Source organism: Musca domestica, unplaced genomic scaffold (assembly GCF_030504385.1).
Source record: "Musca domestica strain aabys unplaced genomic scaffold, Musca_domestica.polishedcontigs.V.1.1 36, whole genome shotgun sequence".
In the NCBI taxonomy this organism is placed as follows: domain Eukaryota; kingdom Metazoa; phylum Arthropoda; class Insecta; order Diptera; family Muscidae; genus Musca; species Musca domestica.
Genome location: NW_026712318.1, coordinates 6,511,229 through 6,533,048, shown reverse-complemented (window position 1 = coordinate 6,533,048; position 21,820 = coordinate 6,511,229). Strand labels below are relative to the sequence as shown.

Below are 21,820 nucleotides of genomic sequence, written 5' to 3'. Positions count from 1 at the left end.
ACATCCAAATATTTCTGCGAACCCCTTCTGTGGACCCTCATCGATGGTGAGGAATAATCATAAAATCGGATGAAGATGTAGATCGAAGCTTAATATATAGAAATCAGAACCGATCCCTCTCGGAATTAAGGTTGGAAGTTCCAAAATTCAGTATATTTGAGCTGATATTTGTCATTTGGCGTATAAAACCCCTGAAATCGGATGAAGCTATATAGGAGCTATAGCTGTATCTGAACCGATTTTTACCAAATTTGATATATATGTTTCAAGGATGAATTCAGTCGGAATTGCCAAAATTCAGTCCATTTGGGCTGATATTAGCCATTTGGTTCTCAATAAACTTGATATCGGACCCTATCTCGATAAAATTTGACAGAGGTATATGTGAGTACATATTACCCCAAATCGGATGAAACATATACATCGGAGCTATGGCCATATCTGAAACGATTTTGACGTACATCTTTCTAGACTGAATTCGGTAGGATGTGTCAAAATTCAGGTCATTTGGACTAATATTGGCAATTTGGATGTATTTTCGAGCAGTGTCTGATGTCCGGTATCAGTAATCCTTGTTGTGGTGTGCAAATAACGCATGTGAGGGACTTCAACACGAAATCGGATGAAACATATATAATGAAGCTATAGCTATGTCTGAACCAATGTTCACTAACATTTGATCTACTTGCTTCTGGGACGAATTCCGCCGCAAGTGCCAAAATTCAGTCCATTTGGACGATATTAACCATTTGGTGCACAGAAAAACCTGAAATCGGATAATGATATATATGGAAGCTATAGCTATATCTGAGCCGATTTTCACCAAACAAGTACTTTAGTTCTGGATGAACTCAGGTGGAAGTGCCAAAATTCCGTCCATTTGGGCTGATACTAGGCACTTGGTGCACAAAAGAACTGAAATCTGATAAGGGTATATATGGGAGCTATATCCTTATCTGATCCGATCTCGATAAAATTTGACTTAGGTATTTTTGAGCTCCATAAGTTATCGGCAACCAAATATAATTCTTGTGGAGTACATACTACGCATTTGAGAGAGTTAAAATCCCAAATCGGATGAAACACATATATGGGAGCTATAGCTTTATAGCGATTTTGACGTACATGCTTCTAATCTAAATTCGGTAGCAAGTGCAAAATTCAGGTCATTTGGACTAATATTGGTCATTTGGTGCACAAATAACCCGAAATCGGTTGATGACATATATGGGAGATGTATCTAAATTTCAACTGAATTTTGAGACACGCCTACCTTAAATATTTCTGATGAAACTGCACTGCATCTTTCAACAGCTCTGAGACATGACGGGAATCTTGCAATTCATCTCCTTCCATGGCCTCATTGATGTCCTTAAATTTGCAACGTAAAATTTCTTTTAAAGTTGGAACTTGAGATATGGGCGTAAAGAAAGCCATATCCCCAGCGTACAGACCAAAACCACCAACCAACAGAAAACAGGCTTGAACCATGAATGTCACATAGAAACCACTAGTTGTCGAAGGATCAATGCCGATTACATCGCCATAGACTATGAGATCGCGTTTCTGGAAAATCACATTAATTGCAGCTGCCACCAAAATTAGGCCACAAATCATCATTACATTTATGACAGCACAAAGTTTCATAAAATACGACAGCAGATGACAACCTTTTTTCAAATGCCGAGCATAGTCGCAGGATTTCAATTCGTATTCCTCGAATATCGAATACACTTCGGTCAGTAGAAAACGAAATTTGTCCTTTTGCCGGATGCTGTTAATTAGTTTGCAGTAACCCTGCAAAAGACATGGATAATATTTAATTATATAATTTTATTTATAATATTCCTCGAGCTATAACCAACCTGCAAAAGAGTTCCCCCGCCAATGGTTAGAACTTGCAAAACAATTGCCCAGTCTCCCTCCTCGACCCATCCACTGTACATGGTATAGCTCAAGAGCAAGATACTAAAATTGATGACGGCCAGTACAAAATAGGTTCGGATATTTACACAATAATTCGGATCAAAGACATCTGCACCGCAAATGTAGCTACAAATTCGGGTTATTCGAACAATTTTTCGTAAGCGATTCGATGGACGATGCAATTTGTTGGCGTTGCGTGAGTCTTCTAAATTCATGTTGCCGACGTTGTTTGACTGCTCCGACCGTGAATGTGACAAGGTCTGAAAGAAATTGCAGGAATGGTCGTCGCATGGCTTGCGAATGCAGGCAATTACTACCACAACTAATTAACTATTGAAGAAATTAATTGCCACTGGCCGGCCGATGCGTTTATAATACCAACATAGGCAAAACATTTCAAACACTGTGAGAAAATATTTTCAGAACCTACGAAATAATTCAAATCAGGGGGTATCTTTATATAATATGGACCTATATTGATTATTTTTTGCATGTAGGATTTCTACATAATAATAACTCAAAGTTTCAAAATTTTGTAAAAAAAAATGAAAAAAGCGACGAAATCGTAAAATTATTTGGACCTTATGTAAAAAATGGTCAGAAATGACCAATTTTTTAAATCAATGGTTCTTGAAGTTATCGAAAGTTCTCTATTAATTTCCAATGTTCTATATTAAATACCAGCCCCGCTACTTCGTCAGCGAAAAGTCCATCTTAACATTTTATACTCGTTTCAACAGTTCATTTTAGTATTCAAAATGGACAATTTGTTCATTATTTATTAGGCAACATTTAATACTTGGTAATAGGTTTTCAGGTGCACCACATTCAAGTTTTTTCTCTATCGAAAAAGAGAATCGAAAAATGATCGCTCTTTGCACAAAAAATCTTCAAAATCTTTCGCTCTGAAGTTTACCAAAGATCATATTAGTTAAAACTTTGCAAAATATGTAATTCCACTTGAAATTTTTCTGACCAAAACTACTTCAACGTCTTTTTATAAAAAGAAAAAGTTCTAGAAATTAAAAGTGTCCTCAATATCAAATTTTAGGATTCAACCTTTATTCATTAACTCCACGACAAATTTGGTACCATTTAGTATTTTTCGAAGAATCATAGTATGTATATTTAAAAGCAGCTTCTCCCAACCATAAACATTAACAGTGACATCCATATCACATTTCTGGATTTCATCTCTAGCACTTTTCGTACAATTACAGAACACATTTCCAAATCCTTCTCCATATCTCAATCCCCGACACCAACAGTGACATAAAAAAAGACCTCAATATCAAATTTAAGGATTTCAGATAATACCATATATAGTAACATTTAGTACTTTTCATATAATTTCGGTACACATTCCCAATATATCCTTCATATCTAAGATTAGAACTGAGAAGTTCAGTTCTATCTCTTTTCCCAATACCAGTTTTAGTACTTATCGTACAATTGTGTTACATATTTCCAAAATCACCTCGATAAATCCCAGATACCAATAGAGAACTCAATATTAAATTTGGGAATCCCTGTCCTATCCCCTCACCCGATACCAATTTTGGTAATATAGTGATCAATTATAGGTCACATATCCAAAACTAGCTCCTTCTCTCAAACACACACATCAACAATGGCAGGATTCCAGCCCTATTCCTTCAACCAATACCCAATTTAGTGCCACTTAGTACTATTTGTACAAATACATGATGCCTTTCCAAACCACTACCAAATTTCAAACCCAATACCATGAGTGATGAAAATATCAAATTTTAGGATTTCAAATCTATTCCTTTACCCTATACCAAATTGAATATCATTTAGTACTTTTCGTACAATTATAGCACACTTTTCTGAAACATCATTCATATGTCCAGGCTACACATGAACAGTGACCCTAATACCAAGTTTCAGATTTAAAGCACTATTTGTCACCCAATACTAAGTTCTACCATTCAATACTTTTCGTACAATTATGGTACACATTTTCAACACCACATCTTTATCAGAAACCTACCACCAACAGGGACTCCACTACAAAATTTCAAAATTTCACCTTCATGCATTAAACTTACTTTCCAAATTTAATTCTCATGCCAAATTTAAAGTTCTTAGTTCTATAAGTTCGCATAATGCCAAATGGTACCTCTTTAGAAGTTTAGTACCATTTTAGAATTTTTTGTATACTTAAAGTTAGAATTTCCAAAAACCCATGGGTACATCTATTCTGCACCTTATCAGTGACTCTCATTCATTTTGTCCAATATAAAATATTTAATTTTTAGTTCATTTTAATATTTTTGGTACGATTTTAATAAAAATTTCCAAAATCCAGCGCTATCTCACGGCCCAGCCTTCAAGATTGTAGCTCCAGCCTGGGCATTGATCCTCTCAGTCAGTTATTTCACCACGAAGCGCTTGCTTGAGGTGATCGACACTTTGGTATTTTTTAGTGCCAACCTTGCTTTCCAAACAACTCCAGACACATTAGTCCAACGGATTGGTATCCGGAGATTTTGGTGGCAATTGTGCGCTGAAAATGAGGCGAGGAACCTCATTTTGTAACCATTCTGGGGGTGGGTGATGAGTGCGATGGTGCTGAGTCCTGTTGGAATGTCCAAGGTCTGCGACCAAAATGTTTGCCTGCTCAAGGCTTTAATACACCCTCCAGAATATTTTCGCGATAATATTCGGGTTTTATTCTGCTGCCACGATCGTTTAATATTAATACGAGTGGAGAGCGACCATCGGCTGTTATGGCGGCCCACACCATCACCATGGCCGGCGCTTGAGTTCTGGTGGCCAGCCGAAGATACGAATTTTCAGCTGACCTCTTGGCAAGTTAACACGATCATTTTGTTTGTTTACAAACAGCTGGACAACGAATGTTTTCTCATCGGAGAAAACCAAATTCGCCAGTTCACCACTTTCGGCCGAGCGAAGCAGCTCTTTAGCGCTTTTGAGTCCATTACCTTTCTGTTGCAGTGTAAGTTCTTCCACTTTTTGGACTATCAATGGCTTTACCCCGAGCTCATTTTTCAATATTTGCCGAATGGAATATTGCGATATGTTCAGCTCAAGAGCCATTTTTCTGCCACTGCGACGCGGGTTCCGATAAAGTCGCTTCTTCACTTTTCGAACCATTTCTGCTGATGTTGCTGTTTTCTTCCGTCGATTTCCTTGACGTCGACGACGATGGTACGAGACACAAAAGATTTATTTACATTTAAATGCTGGAGTGCTTTAACGATAGCCACTTGTGGTTTTCCAGCCAAATTGAGTTCCATCACGCTTGAATTCCATCACGAAAAACTTTTTGCTGCGAAATTCTAATCATAATGCTTTTGTACGCTTGTAAAAAATATAATGAGCTATCACTGGAATAATTTTAATAGCTGTCGGGCGCGTTATTATTATTATTATTATTATTATTATATTATTATTATTATTATTATTATTATTATTATTATTATTATTATTATTATTATTATTATTATTATTATTATTATTATTATTATTATTATTATTATTATTATTATTATTATTATTATTATTATTATTATTATTATTATTATTATTATTATTATTATTATTATTATTATTATTATTATTATTATTATTATTATTATTATTATTATTATTATTATTATTATTATTATTATTATTATTATTATTATTATTATTATTATTATTATTATTATTATTATTATTATTATTATTATTATTATTATTATTATTATTATTATTATTATTATTATTATTATTATTATTATTATTATTATTATTATTATTATTATTATTATTATTATTATTATTATTATTATTATTATTATTATTATTATTATTATTATTATTATTATTATTATTATTATTATTATTATTATTATTATTATTATTATTATTATTATTATTATTATTATTATTATTATTATTATTATTATTATTATTATTATTATTATTATTACTATTATTATTATGTAAGTTCGTTTTGTGTGTTACAACAAGCCAAACACTGTTCTATTAATAGACACAGGCACGGTCGACGAAGGGGTTTTTGTTGTAACACACAAAACGAACTTACATGGTTATGTTACTTCGTTCAGATTGAACGAAAGCATAACAAGTGGAGAAAGATGTAAATGTTTATAAGTGAGGTTGTAAGATTTAGAAGATTTTCCAAAATAATTTTAGTTTTATGTAATTCTTTTGTTCCTCTTCTATTGAGCTTACGATCTCGTCACTTGGGTAAAAAATGTTTTTTGTCATAGAAGTTATTTTTTAAAATAACTTCTGGGGAGAATATCCCAGACAAGAAACAAGGGAACTGATGAGGATTGGTGGCTCTTTCCGAAACCTAGGTATTCCCTGCCTTACCCCCTGGTAAACATTACCATCGTTCTCCACTCATAAACAAACGTTGTTTTTATAAAAACAACAATAATGGGATTTTGCCTGACGATTTTGCAACAACAAAATACTATGTTATCCCAAACAAGCAAGCCAAACACTGTTCTAATAATAATAATAATAATAATAATAATAATAATAATAATAATAATAATAATAATAATAATAATAATAATAATAATAATAATAATAATAATAATAATAATAATAAAAATAATAATAATAATAATAATAATAATAATAATAATAATAATAATAATAATAATAATAATAATAATAATAATAATAATAATAATAATAATAATAATAATAATAATAATAATAATAATAATAATAATAATAATAATAATAATAATAATAATAATAATAATAATAATAATAATAATAATAAAATAATAATAATAATAATAATAATAATAATAATAATAATAATAATAATAATAATAATAATAATAATAATAATAATAATAATAATAATAATGAATTAAATTCCAATATCTTATATTTACCCTTTGCTTATACATTTTAATATTCTGCAAGGTTTATAGAACTTCATAACCTTTTATATTTTTGCAAATAAAATAACTCTAATTTTTAGGTAAATTATCTAAAGCTCTTTGCCTTTGGCCTTTGATGTTTTCTTTTCTTTTTTTTTTGCAATAACAATGCATTATGTATCTTCATACATATATCTATCCATCCACAAAACATGTTGTATGTTCTGCATTGTGGTTGCAACCAACCATAACCATTTTATTTTAAATCGATTTATCAAAACAAACAACAATTGTGTTCACACGTATTGTTTGTTGTATTCTTTGCTCTTTAAATAGTATAAATGTCTGTTTGTGTGTACTCTGTGTTAAATGTTTGTTTTAATTTAATTGAATGAAAGCAAAAAAAGAAACATCACTGGAATTATGTCCATGAATACAAATAAAATATTTGTGTTTGTGAGGAAGGATTGTCTTGTTTGTACGGACGAATTAAATAGGCAACGAAGTTGCTGTTGAATACTTTGTCTCTGCTCTTTGAAGTACAGAAATTATATCCATAAATTTTATTTAATTTTAGTGCAACACTTTTACAGTTATCCCCGTATAAGTGAAATTGCATAGTTATCGAGTTTCGAACGAGTTTTTGGTGTCACCCATTCAAGAAATTAACAGTTTGTAGTATCCTACAATTTGACTCTACAGGGTGAGATGAAGAAACTGCAACCAACTTCAGACTACTGTCATTTCTAAGCCACTCGTCCGACAGGTGTTTAAATTATTCCAGTTACAGCCCATTATATTGTTTACAAGCGTACAAAAGCATTTTGGTTAGAATTTTCCAGAAAAAAAGTTATTCGAGATGGAATTCAAGCGTCATAGTGTGATTTCGTTATATTTGGCTGGAAAACCACAAGTGGCTATCGTTAGAGCACTCCAGCATTTAAATGTGAATAAATTTTTTGTGGATCGTACCATCGCTCGTTTCCGTGATACTTGTAGCGTAGCCCGACGTCAAGGAAGTGGGCGACAGAAAACAGCAACATCGGCAGAAATGGTTCGAAAAGTAAAGCAGCGACTTGATCGAAATCCGCATCGAAGTGGCCGAAAAATGACTCGTGAGCTGAACATATCGCAATATTCCATTCGGCAAATATTGAAAAATGAGCTCGGGGTAAAGCCATTGAAATTCGAAAAAGTGCAAGAACTCACACCGCAACAGAATGAAAAAAAAATCAAAAGAGCTAAAGAGTTGCTACGCTTGGCCGAAAGTGGTGAATTTGGTTTTCTTCGATGAGACAACGATCAGCAGTTGGGCATGGCTCGGTCCACTTTACAACGGATTATTCGCATTGATTTGCATTTGTTCCCGTCCAAAATTCAATTGACGCAAAGAATGTTGCCTGCGGGCAAGCCTCGTCGATTGGAATGGACCCAAAGGTCCGTCGAATATGGGCAACCATGTATTCGCAGAAATATGTGTCTAATACAGCTCAGAAATACCTTTGCCAAATTTTATCGATATCGGCTCATATTTAAATATAGCTCCCATACATGTCGATGGAACGAGACACAAATGGTTTATTCTCTTTTAAATGCTGGAGTGCTCCGACGATAGCCACTTGTGGTTTTCCAGACAAATCTTAAGAAATCACATTATCACGCTTGAATCCAATCACGAATAACTTTTTTTCTGGAAAACTCTCACCAAAATGCTTTTGTAGGCTTGTAAAGAATATAATGAGCTGTCACTGGCATAATTTAAACATCTATCGGACGAGTGGCTTAGAAATCACAGCAGTCTGAAGTTGGTTGCAGAAATTCGATTAAGATATACCTCTGGGTCCCATATATATTTCATCTGATTATGTATTTTACTCCCTCATACCCGTGAAATACTCTTCACAAGAACGATATATGGTGCCAACTATCAGATACAGCATAGAAATACCTCTGCTAAATTGTATGAAAATGGGTTCAGATTTGGATATAGCTCCCATATATGTCTTCATCCGATATCACGTATATTGTGTCTAAATAGTGTAATATCAGCTCAAATACGATGGATTTTGATGAATATCGGTTCAGACAAAAATGCCTTAGTCAAATTTAGTTGAATATGATATAATATATGACATGTTCATTTTTTCGGCTTTCTTTACTGGTTTTAATTTCACAATTTTCTGATTTTTTCCAATAATTATTCAAAAAGTTGACTTTTGTCGCCCAATGTTATTTTGAAAATATATTTACTTCGGAATCAAAGGATGATAAATTTCCTGGATTCTATATGAATTTATATGTTTAGATAAATATATTGGAAATTGAGTGATAAAATTATTATTCTGTCGTATGTCGAAATGCAAAAAACCTATTCGGAATAAAAATTTAAACAACATTACAAACATAAAAGCCTATATCTACATTTCTCCTCATACCCGCTTCAAAATGGCACAAAAATGTAAATATTGACTACCAACTACTAGGGATATTCTACTTACAGTTAGTGCGTATTGAAATTTGCGTCAACAATCTGGGTAATATAGTATGGCCCCGTTACTCATAAATGCAAATGTGTTTATGCAAACACATATCTATATGTTTGTATGTAAATGGAAATTCCTATCTATCTACATATGATAGCTGTAAATGTAAATGAACAAATTTATCGGAATAGAATAATAACATTTACGTAACATGCCTATATCGATTCGTATAAATTCATAAATTCCAATTCAAATTTTTGTATTTTAATGTGTAGTTGTTTGTTGTTGTTTTTTTTTTTTTTTTCTTTTTCTCCTTCTCTTCCCTTCAATATTGATTAGGGGTTACTTGGATATTTGTGTTTAGCATAAAAAGGTCATTTTGTGGAGGATTTGTTGGGGAATGTGAATTTGTCGGGATGGCCAAATGGCCAAAATATTAAATGGAAAGGGAAAGGAAGAGAATGTATGTTGTGGATTTCCGATATAAATGTCCTGCAAATGAACAGAAAGGAGGTCCCAATGACAATAGGTGCTTTTGGTTTGCTTTACTAATTTGAAATATATATTTGAAAAGCTATGGGATATACACTTGGACATGGCAAAATTAAAAAAGAAAATGTATAACTAGAAAAGAAAGGCCAAAGTCGAGCTGGGCCGACTTTATGATACCCTACATCACTCAGCATATAAAGCAAAGCTACATATAACAAATAAACGCTTTAATGGCGAATTTATGAGTTTTAAAATACACCAAATATGATCGTTTTTGACTGATGATATGTAAGGAAGCTATATCAAAATCTGAACCGATTTCTATAAAATTTAGCAGAGGTATTTCTATGCTGTATCTGATAGTTGGCACTAAATATCGTTGTTGTGGATAGTATTTTACTGGTTTGAGGGAGTAAAATACAAAATCGGATGAGGCACATTTATGGGGCCTACAGCTATATATTAACCGATTTTCGCCAAAATCCATTCCCTTTGGGTTTATATTAACTATTTGGTATACAGAACAGTGTTGGCTTGTTTGTTCGGGATACCATAGTAGTTTTTTTTTTTTTTTTTTTTTTTGCACAATGGTCAGGTTTATTTCCTTTATTGATGTTTTTATAAAAACAACGTTTGTTTATTAGTGGAGAACGATGGTAATATTTACCTGGGGGTAAGGCAGGGAATACCTAGGTTTCGGAAAAAAGCCACCAATCCTCATCAGTTCCCTTGTTTTTTGTCTGGGATATTCTCCCCAGAATTTTTTTAAAAAAAAACATCTATGACAATAACCATTTTGCCACAACAAAATACTATGGTCGAGTAAAAATATTTGTGGGAGCTACATCCAAATCTGAACCGATCTCGATAAAATTTGGCAAAAATATTTCTGAGATATATTTGATATATATTTCTCCGAGTATCATTGTTACGGATTTCATATTACGGCTCTGGAGGAGAAATTTAACAAATCGGAAGAAGAATATACGAGTATATGGGAGCTATAGCTATATCTCAACCGATTTCCATGAAATTTGACCCACTCATTCCTAGGCTCAATTTGGTTTTATGTGTCAAATTCCATCCTATTTGGCCTAATATTTCAGTTATGGTGCACAATAAAAGGCAGATAGGACGACGATATATTTGGAAGCTATATATAAATTTTAAACGATTGTCTGCAATTACAATAGGGTACCTCCTTGGACCAAACGAACGATTTGTGGAAAATATCATCTCAATCGAGTAATAAATACGGCCTGAACTTTGTTTTACGGAGGACGGTCGGCCCAGAATGTCATTCGCTACAGATCATCAAAAGGAACTATGGCTCTAACCCGCTTCCTACTCTATTTTACAAACGAATGCACAAAGACATAATACTCTGACCACATTATGCTGTAGGGTACCCCAAATCATGGTCCTATTTTTTTTTTTTTAAATTAAAATTTACTTCTTGAAAAATTTTTAAAAATCCACAAATTTTATGGAAAGGAGAGTATATAAACTATGTCATTCCATCCCTAAATATTCGTCATCAAGTATATATATTCCTAGTCGGTATAAAATTCTAAGTCGATTTAACGATGTCCGTCTGTCTGTTAAAATCACGATACAGCCACATTATTTGACGTAGAGCGTCAAAATTTAGCAGAACAATTTGCATTATATCTAGGATGGTTAATATTTAAAATGAGATATATCGGCCCCGGTTTTGGTATAGTCCCCATATGACGATACCTCCCTATATTCGGAATTTTGATGATTTTTGCCACATTTTCCACGGATTTGTCAAAAAAATGGTATATGTAGGTAATAATGGGTTCTAGTTCCAGTGACGGAACATTGTATGTATAGGTTAATATTTCTGTATAGCCCCCATATAACGGTACCTCCCGATATTGGGTATTTTCATGATTTTTGCCACAATTTTCCATGGATTTGTCTATAAATTTGTTTTTGCAGGTCATAATATGTTCTAGCTCCGGTCGCAGAACATTGTATGTATAGGCCCAAGTTTTCGTACATCTCCCATATAGGGATACCTCCCGATATTCGCTGTGTTGATGATTTTTGTCACATTATCCTCAGATTCTTCTAAAAATTGGTGTTTGTAGTTCTTAATGGGTTTTCGCTCCAGTGGCAGAACATTGAATATATAGTCCATGTTTCCTATAGCCGCCATATGATCATACCCACTGATATTTGGTATTTCGATAACCCTTGTCACTTGCAATAGATAACAATCCTTGTATAATAAAGTTGTCTTAATGGGTACAATATTGGTATGGTCCCTAAATAACAGACTCTTCCACTTTTTTTTTGAAAGGTTTCTATAAAAATAAACTGCATAATCCAAACTGTCTTACTGGTATTTGTAGTTTAAAGTGGAACACGTTTGAATTGAGATACTTCTATATAAAAATGTTTTCTTTACCCAATGGAGGAGGGTATTAAAATTTCGTTGACAAACTATGAACTCAACCACTATTACGAACATTAATTGTTATTTAACGATTTGTATTTGTGTTGAAATCTAAAAAATCTCATTATTATGTATTATATGTGTATTTTTAGCAATTGCGTATCATTTAAAACTTATCATACATTTTTCTTTCATTTCAGGTGAGTCACAAATTCTATGGCAATTTTTAAAGATGCTTGCTTTGTAGAGGTAATCCAAAAAAAAAAAAAAAAAAAATATTGTCGATGTTTTTTTAATATGTTTTAAAGAATTTTTATTATTTTATTTAAAATTTAAGGTTTTAAGACCTCGAGCTCAATTTTAGTAAACTTAAATTTGAAATAATTTAAAATAAAGGTCGAATAAAATAACTAAAAATCAGAAAATTTTTATTATTTTCACTGTTTTTAATCTGTTGCTACTGAGGAAGGTAATTTGTTCAAATTCCACTTTAACGAGTTATTTGTCTCAAACTGCTCCCAAGATTTTGCTGAGAACTCAAGTCACAAACGAAAGTTGAGAATCCTACCCAGGAAACATTTGGGCGCCAACCTATAAAAACATAATACAAATTCATAAAATAAACGTCCATTGACGTTTTACCGACAGATATCCGGTTTTACCGACAGATGTATATCCTTAATATTCCTTTACTAAAAAATATTTTGTCTTGCGTTATTATTATTCAAACTGGGGGGTGGTTTTGGAAGGATTGGGTCATTATTACCCATTTTGTTTCTGACTTAAGACTGTTATAAATATTACAACGCGCCCGATTTGGACCATATTGTCTACTTTTTTCATGTTGAATATTGTTACCCCTTTGTAGGGAAGGTACCAAATTTTGTGTTCGAAGGAATATAGGAATGTGTGAAATCTGATGCTTATTTCGCATTTTATGAGCATTTTGGTTCTTAAAAATTTTGATCTCTTTATGGAGGTTGGTGGATATCTATGATTGAAGTATTACGATGTACCAAGTTTGAAAGTAATCGAATGCTCATTTCGCGTTTTATGGGCTTTATGGTTATTCAAAATTTTGACCCGTTGTGGGGGAAGTATCAGTAAGAAGCGTCGCGTCTTTACAAAAATATTAAATTCGCCAATGTGGAATTAAAACCCCTTTAAAAAAAATTGAAAAAATCGATTGAATATTGGGATCACTTTCATTTTTTTCAGTGAAATCGGTTTATAAAAAATCATTTAAATGCCGTAAAATCTGTGGAGATGCGAACTTTAAACTTCAAAATTAAAAAATCTGTTGATAAATACCAAGTTTTCCATGGTACCGCCTTATCAGTGATTAAATAAATAATGAGCCTATTCCAGCAGTCTTCTGCCACAGAATACAGAATCCAATGCAACTCTACATACCGAATTTCAACTGATTCCACTAAAAATGTGGCTAAAATCATAACAACAGCGAAAATCGAGAAAATACAAACATAGAGGGCTACAGAAAAATGTAAAACTATATATGTATGTTCTGCCTAAAGAGGTATCAGGACGATTTCGTCCTTAAAACACTTTTAAATTCACAATTTAAAATAACCACAGAGACTTTTTTTAAATCCACTATTTTAGTTTTAAGAAATGTTTTTAAAAACTTCACTACTACAATCCAATTTTCTTAAAGATCCTAGATTTTTGTCAAAAGGAGGTATCATTGCCTTTCTCAAAAAATATTTAAAAAACAATCATAATTTCTTCCTTATTTTTTAAACATCCGCAATTTACTCCTCGAAAAAAATTAAAAAATCCACTATATTTTTCTACGAAAAATAGGGTTTGAAAAAAACATTATTCAGTCCACTAAATTCAAAATTCACGTCTTTGTATAGCCCCCATATAATGGTACTAGGGAGGTACCATCGGTATTTTGGTGACTTTAGCAACATTATTCACCAGAATTGTTTCAAATTTGCTATTTGAAGTTCGTAATGGATACTACAGCCGATGACAGAAAATTGTCCGTGCAGGTCCACGCCTTCATATAGCCCCCATATAACGGCACCTCCCGATATTAGGTATTTTGATGAATTTAGCGACATTATTCACTGGAATCAAATTTCGTATTGGGAGATCCTAATGGTTACGACGACCTATAGAAAAAAATTTGGTATGCAGGTCCATGTCTTCGAATAGCCCCCATATGACGGTACCTTCCAATACTCGGTATTTTTATGATTTGTTCGAATTGTAACAAATTTCGTATTTAAAGTTCGTAATGGGTACTAGAGCCTATGACAAAAAATTTCGTAAGCAGGTCCACGTCTTCGTACAGTCTCCATATACTAGTTTCTAATTTAGTTGTAGTTTCCGCAAGTTTTTTTATGTTTTTTTTTCATGTTTCTTCCAAATGGTTGAGGCCCGGCCGAACTTAGCGGCTTTTTCACTTGTTTTTTTTTTCAAAATATCCAAAGTTTAACTCTTGAAAAAATGTTAAAAATACAATTTTTTTTATTTATTAGTCCTTTTAAGATTTAGTCCTTGCGAAAGCAAAGGAGGTCCTTAATAATAAAGGTCCTTAATAATAAAGCATCGTGTTTAACGAAAATATTTCTTGAAAATAAACGATTTAATAAAATAAAACATTAAATAAAAAATATTTTAAAAATCCTTGATTTCGTACAAGAGCAATTTAATGAGAATTTTCCAGAAAAAAAGTTATTCGTGATGGAATTCTCTCGTGATAGTGTGATTTCTCTATATTTGGCTGGAATCGTTAGAGCACTCCAGAATTTAAATGTGAATAAATCTTTTGTATCTCGTACCATCGCTCGTTACCGATTACGTGCTACTGGTAGCGTAGCCCGAAGTCAAGGAAGTTAAAACGGCAACATCAGCAAAAATGTTTCGAAAAGTAAAGAAACGACTTGATCGAAACCACCCGTCGCAGTGGCCGAAAAATGGCTCGTGAGCTGAACAAATCGGGGCAAATCCATTGAAATTCCAAAAAGTGTAGAACTTACACCGCAACAGAAAGAAAATAGACTCAAAAGAGCTGAAGAAGTGCTTCGCTTGGCCGAAAGTGGTGAACTGCCTAATTTGGTTTTCTCCGATGAGAAAACATTCGTTGTCCAGCTGTTTGTAAACAAACAAAATGATCGTGTTAACTTGCCAGAGATTTCACCTGGAAATGTGCACTTTCAGTTGGGCACCAGAACTCAAGCACCGGCCATGGTGATGGTGTGGGCCGCCATAACAGCCGATGATCGCTCGTTTTAATCGCATGTATTAATCGACCGTGGCATCATAATTAATTTCGTATATTATCGCGAAAATATTCTGGAGGGTGTATTAAAGCCTTGGGCACGCAAACATTTTGGCCGTAGACCTTGGACATTCCTACAGAATGGTTACAAAATGAGATTCGTCGCTTCATTTCCAGCGCACAATGGCCACCAAAATCTCCGGATACCAATCCGTCGGACTTTTGTGTCTGGAGTATTTTGGAAAGCAAGGTTGGCACTAAAAAATACCAAAGTGTCGATCACCTCAAGCAAGCGCTTCACCGGGAATGAGCCAAAATACCGCAGAGCAACTTTCGGGCAGCATGTGACGGTTTCATTGGCTGTTTGAAGGCCATAATTCGTGCCAAAGGTGACCTAAAGAAATCTAAATTTATTCTAAAATTTGATGCTATTTCCGACATTTTTTTCTTTCATTCAGTAAAATTTTAAAAAATGTAAAAATTATGGCGTTTAACTTTGTTGCAGCTATTTTTTTTATCTCACCCTGTGTATACCTTATGGGGTCTATTCAAGGTGGAGGGTATAAAAATCCCAAGATTTTTCCAAAAATGTTATTGTTAATTAAGCATCGCGTTTAAGGAAAGTATTTTTTAAAAATACACGATTTAGTACTTTAAAAAATATTTTAAAAATCCATGATTTCGTCCTTTAAAAAAAATTAATATCCACAATTTACTCCTTGGAAAAATTCAACGATTTTGTTCCAAAAATAATAAAAATTAACAAAGAACACGATCTCGTCCTTGAAAACAACATCTCTGAGTTCACAAATAGATCTACTGTCATGAATGTTCAGAACACAGTACTAAGTTCTAAAACTTATTAATAAAAAAAGTTCCAAAAAATAGTGGAAAATCTCCAACTCTAAAAAGAAATTTGGCGGTGTCCCCTTTTTATATGTAGGGTTTTGATAGCCCAATTTTTAATCAGTAATCCGTTAAATTTGTTGATTCGCATTAAGATATACATTCCATATATTATAAAGCTGTAATAGCTGATTTACAAATTTACAAATTCGCAATGTAAACCAATATATGTTTTCCGATAGCTGCAGGGTTCTATCCTTATCGTTCCAATTATTACAATTTTAAAAAATCTCAACTTACGCCAGCACACCTTTGCCTCCGTTTCAGTATCTAATTGCATATAACGAGATTTCCATATACTTTCCGGTGTATTAGTAAATTTCATTTTCTCATTACAACAAATCTCTCGAAATTTCCCATATAATTAAAACAACATTTATAGATGGCTCATTTCGCAAACAATGGATTCATTTCGGTATTCATTTTTATCCAGATTTATTGTTGAAATTAAAAGCCTTTAGCATTGTTGTTTCCAGTTTTTTTTTCTTTGCATACCCAACCAATTTCAATTTTATCAGTTTAATTTAAAAATGTGTATTTCGTATTTTTACATAACTATTTTTTGTGTGTTCTTTTTTTTTCTTTTGGAACGATAACCGCAAATAATGTTGGTTGTGCTGGTAACTTTACTACTCCTGGCTCACTTCCGATCTACATTTTGTACTCGCACACACACACGCTCACACACACCCATGCAAAACAATTGTTGTCCTGGCTGCTGGTATGTCTCCTTCCTTTCAGCCTGGCAGACTTGTCGAGTGGAACAGGAAATGGTATAGCATACAAATGTAGGCATGTATGATGTCGTTGCAGCTCATTGTTGTTTGTGTCCAATGTGTTTTGTTCTAGCCCAAATGTTGTGTTATTGTTGTTGCAGTTTATAGTGTAAAAGTACTCTCCGTATGCAAGGACATAGCCAAAGACATGCCACACATGTTCCACATTATTTTCAAATGAAACAATGGAAACATCCGGGTTCCTCTTCATAGTCTGTCGGTCGTTGTCGCAGCCGCACCACCAACAACCAGCAAAAGCAGCAGCTGTTGACTTCGAATGAGTGCCTACCTTTTTCTCTCGTTTTTTTTTTTTTTTTTGCATAAATTCTAAAACCATTGTTTAATTTTGGATTTATGTCTAGCACTGTAGTTGCTACCTGTTATGGTAAATTTTTGGGGTTCCTTGAACCCTCACCCCCCATACGCACCTTTGTAGGTTATAAACTACATTTACATCGGCTAAACTAATTTTCAACATTCACATGGGCCCCCATTAAGATGAAGTTAAACTACTTCTGTCCATTTAAATGTTGCTTTGTATGGAATTGCATTCTTCGGGATTTAATCAAGTGCAGCGAGACAAAATGGCTTCATTTGTAGAGAAATGGAGAGAAAGTTTCAGAAAGTTTGCCGGTTATCTGATGCAAACGGTGAAACTTTTAACTGTGTAGTGAACTTGGATGATAAAAAAAGGTAGCATAGAGTAATACATATCTTAAGTGGCGATGCGGGGCAAATGTATTTATTCTGCTTGTCAGTTGCCACAAATGTTAGGATATCACAAATTTAGTTTGTATTTGATCCGAGGAACACCTTGTGACCACAATCACCGACTACGACAAACATGTTTTCTAAAAAATCGTTTCCGTTCTCAGAAATTAGTATTGTACGGAACGACCTTACTGATTGAAACATTGTGTTTGACAAAAATATTTTTAAAGTATTTTAGAAATTTTCAAAAAAATAAAATCCGTTAAAAATTCTGTTAAAATCTTAAAAATACGGAATGTAGGTGTCATATGAACGAAACTTGAAAAAAAAATATCGGTGCATAAAGTCGTTAAAATCATTAACATATCGAATATCGGAAGGTACCGTTATATGGGGGCTATACGAAGACGTGGAACTGCACGGGAAATTTTCTGTCATAGGCTGTAGCATCCATTACGAACTTCAAATACCAAATTTCACACAATTCCGGTTAATTTTGTAGCTAAACTCATAAACATACCGAATATAGAGAGGTACCGTTATATCAGGACTGTACGAAGACGTGGACCTGCACGGGAAATTTTCTGTCATAGGCTCTAGTAGTCTTTACGAACTTCAAATACCAAATTTCAAATAATTCCGGTGAGTAATGTCGCTAAAATCATCAAAATACCGAATAGCGCGAGGTACCGTTATATGGGGACTATACGAAGTCGTGGGCCTACACAGATAATTTTGTGTCATAGCTAGTAGTATCACCCTTCGAGAGTTGTCGTGCGCATCAGCCAGCCAGACAGACGGACTGACGAACATCCCTAGATCTACTCCAAATGTCCTTAAACGGATTTGGAGGTACGTTTTGGCCGTGTCAAATGATATATACCCTCTGTAGCCATATGGCTGAGGGTATAAAAAGGAGTGAAATTATAAATATTCTCACAGAGTTGAGTTTTGGCAGGGAGTTCAAAATCCCAATGAATCCCATTTCTCCTAAACAGTTATTCGGAGTTAGATAAAACAATTTCTAGTTTTTCGGATTTTTCTCCAAAATGTGTGCATCTGTGAAGTCAAGGGTTTGGCGTGTTTCGGTTTTTCTTATAGGCATACTCTACCAATGGTTTTGATCATTTTAACATTATTTAGATAAAAACCAATAAAGAAAGTCTTAAAGTCGGGCGGGGTCGACTTTATGATGTCTTACACCACTACGCTAATTTAGTAGAGCCCCGCATAACAATTAAAATTTCATACACGCTTTGATTATAATTTAAAGTTCAAAGAACTAAATATGCCGAAGCATTTGTATCTTTTAAATTCGGACTTGTATAACCCATTTGGTGCACAATTAACTTGAAATCGAATAAAGATATATATGGGAGCTATATCCAAATCTGAACCGATCTCGATAAAATTTGGAAAAATATATTTCTGAGCTGTATTTGATATATTTCCCTAAATATCGTCGTTACAGAGTCCATATTACAGCTGTTGGTAACAAATATAACAAATCGGATGAAGAGTATATATGGGAGCTATAGCTATATCTGAACCGATCTTCACCAAATTTGACATACTAGCTTCTAGACTCAATTCGGTCGTAAGTGCCATACCTATTGGACAAATATTAGACGTAAGGGAGAAGTAAGGGAGCTATATCCAAATCTGAACCGATCTCGATAAAATTTAGCAGATGTATTTCTGAGTTGTGTTTGATATATTTCCCAACATATTGTTGTTACAGAGTGCATTTTACGGCTGCGGAGGACAAAAATAACAAATCGGATGAACAATATATATGGGAGCTATAGCTATATCTGAACCGATTTCGATAAAATTTGGCATACGTATTTTCAGGCCTAATTTGATTGTATGTGCAAAATTCCATACCATTCGGACTGATATTACACGTTTGGTGCACAATGAAAGGGAAATCGGACGAAGATATATATGGGAGCTATATCTAAATTTTGACCGATTATCTCCAATTTCAATAGGGTTCGTTCTTGTGCCAAACAAATGATTTGTGCCAAATTTCATCTGGATAGGACAATAAATGCGAACTGTACTTTGTTTACAAAAATACATGGACAGACGGACGGACGGACATGAATAAATCGACTCAGAATTCTATGCAGATCATCAAAAGGAACTATGGGTCTATCTCGTTTTCTTTTGCCTGTTACAAACAAATGCGGAAAGACATAATACCCTGACCACCTTGTGGTGTAGGGTATAAAAAACAAAGCAAACAACGGCCAATGAAACCGTCACACGCTGCCCGAATGTTGCTCAGGGGTATTTTGGCCCATTCTCGGCGAAGCGCTTGCTTGATGTGATCGACACTTTGGTATTTTTTAGTGCCAAACTTGCTTTCCAAAATACCCCAGACACAATAGTCCAATGAATTGGTATCCGGAGATTTTGATAGCCATTGTGCGCTGCAAGTGAAGAAGAGAACCTCATTTTGTAACCATTCTTGGGTGGCGCATGCTGAGTGCGATGGTGCTGAGTCCTGTTGGAATGTCCAAGGTCTGCGGCCGAAATGTTTGCATGCCCAAGGCTTTAATACATCTTCCAGAATATTTTCGCAATTATATTCGGCATTTATTCTGATGCTACGGTCGATTAATACGAGCGGAGAGCGACCTTCGGCTGTTATGGCGGCCCACACCATCACCATGGCCGGCGCTTGAGTTCTGGTGGCCAACCTAAGGTGCACATTTTCAGCTGACCTCTTTGGCAAGTAAACACGATCATTTTGTTTGATTGCAAACTGCTAGACAATGAATGTTTTCTCATAGAAAAAAAACCAAATTCGGCCAAGCGAAAGAGCCAACTCTTTAGCTCTTTTGATACGGTTTTCTTTCTGTTGCGGAGTAAGTTCTTACACTTTTTTGGAATTTCAATGTCTTTACCCCGAGCTCATTTTTCAATATTTGCCGAATGGAATATTGCGACATGTTCAGCTCACGAACCATTTTTCGGACACATATAAAGAAATCACACTATCACGCTTGTATTCCATCACGAAAAACTTTATTTTCTGGAAAATTCTCACCAAAATGCTTTTGCACGCTTGTAAACAATATAATGAGCTGTCACTGGAATAATTTTAACAGCTGTCGGACTAGTGGCTTGGAAATGACAGCTGTCTGAAGTTTGTTGCAGTTTTTTCATCTCACCCTGTATAGTACACATTTATAACACCACCTCTATATTTCAATACCAGACATCAGCAGAGACCTTAATATCATATTTCGGGACTCCAGCCCTACCACTTCTTCCGATTTAAAATTGAGTTCCATTTGGTACTTTTCGAACAACTATAGTACTCATTTCCAAACTCACCTCCAAATCTTAACCGTAGATACCAACAATGACATTAATATCAGATTTCAGGAGTTCAGCTCTTCAATGTCCCCAATTACACAAATTAATTACAATTATAGTACTCTAATCCAAAACCAGCCTCTTCACTCAACCATAGACACTAAAAGTTACATCCATATCAAATTTCAGCTCTATTCCTTTGCCCAATACCAAACTTAGCACTATTTAGTACTTTCGTATTTTTTGTAAATTCCATATATCTATCATGAGATCCTTAAGAAAAAAGTCTTAAAATTGAATTAAATATGGATTATTCTGCTTGACCTGTTTCTCGTTTTCTCCTTCTTTTTCTTCTCCAATTCCATTGTTTCACAGGTGCGAGATGTTATTTTGTTTTCGAATGAATATGAATGTATGTCCCAAGTAATGTATTTTTTACAAATACGAATCATTTGTTCCGTAAAACATTTTAAAGCCCGCTGGCAATATCCCCATTATCAGCGTCAACAAAACCGCAGAATCAACTGCTTGCTCCACCACAACTATACGGCAACTGTTCGAAATGTATGCATTTGCCTGTGGCGGCAGAGGTTTCTTTTCGTTTTTCTTTTTTGTTT

At 34.0% G+C, this 21,820-nt stretch overlaps 2 protein-coding genes across 4 annotated transcripts in view; one reads left to right on the top strand and one right to left on the bottom strand.

Annotated features, from left to right (window-relative positions):
* The window catches only part of LOC101895033 (odorant receptor 67d-like), a 76,573-nt gene extending 74,350 nt beyond the window's left edge, over positions 1-2,223 (bottom strand). Inside the window, exons 1-2 of one of the 2 annotated variants that reach the window (XM_059125902.1) lie at positions 1,866-2,223; positions 1,274-1,797 (exon numbers count right to left, since the gene is read on the bottom strand). In XM_059125902.1, the coding sequence (XP_058981885.1) occupies positions 1,274-1,797; positions 1,866-2,141 (800 nt within the window). In that variant the 5' untranslated portion in view covers positions 2,142-2,223. The remainder of the gene's footprint in view (positions 1-1,273; positions 1,798-1,865) is intronic. The other variant, XM_011294467.3, reaches the window with a different exon arrangement.
* The window catches only part of LOC101896332 (uncharacterized), a 379,916-nt gene that overhangs the window by 102,806 nt on the left and 255,290 nt on the right, over positions 1-21,820 (top strand). The window lies entirely within an intron of this gene.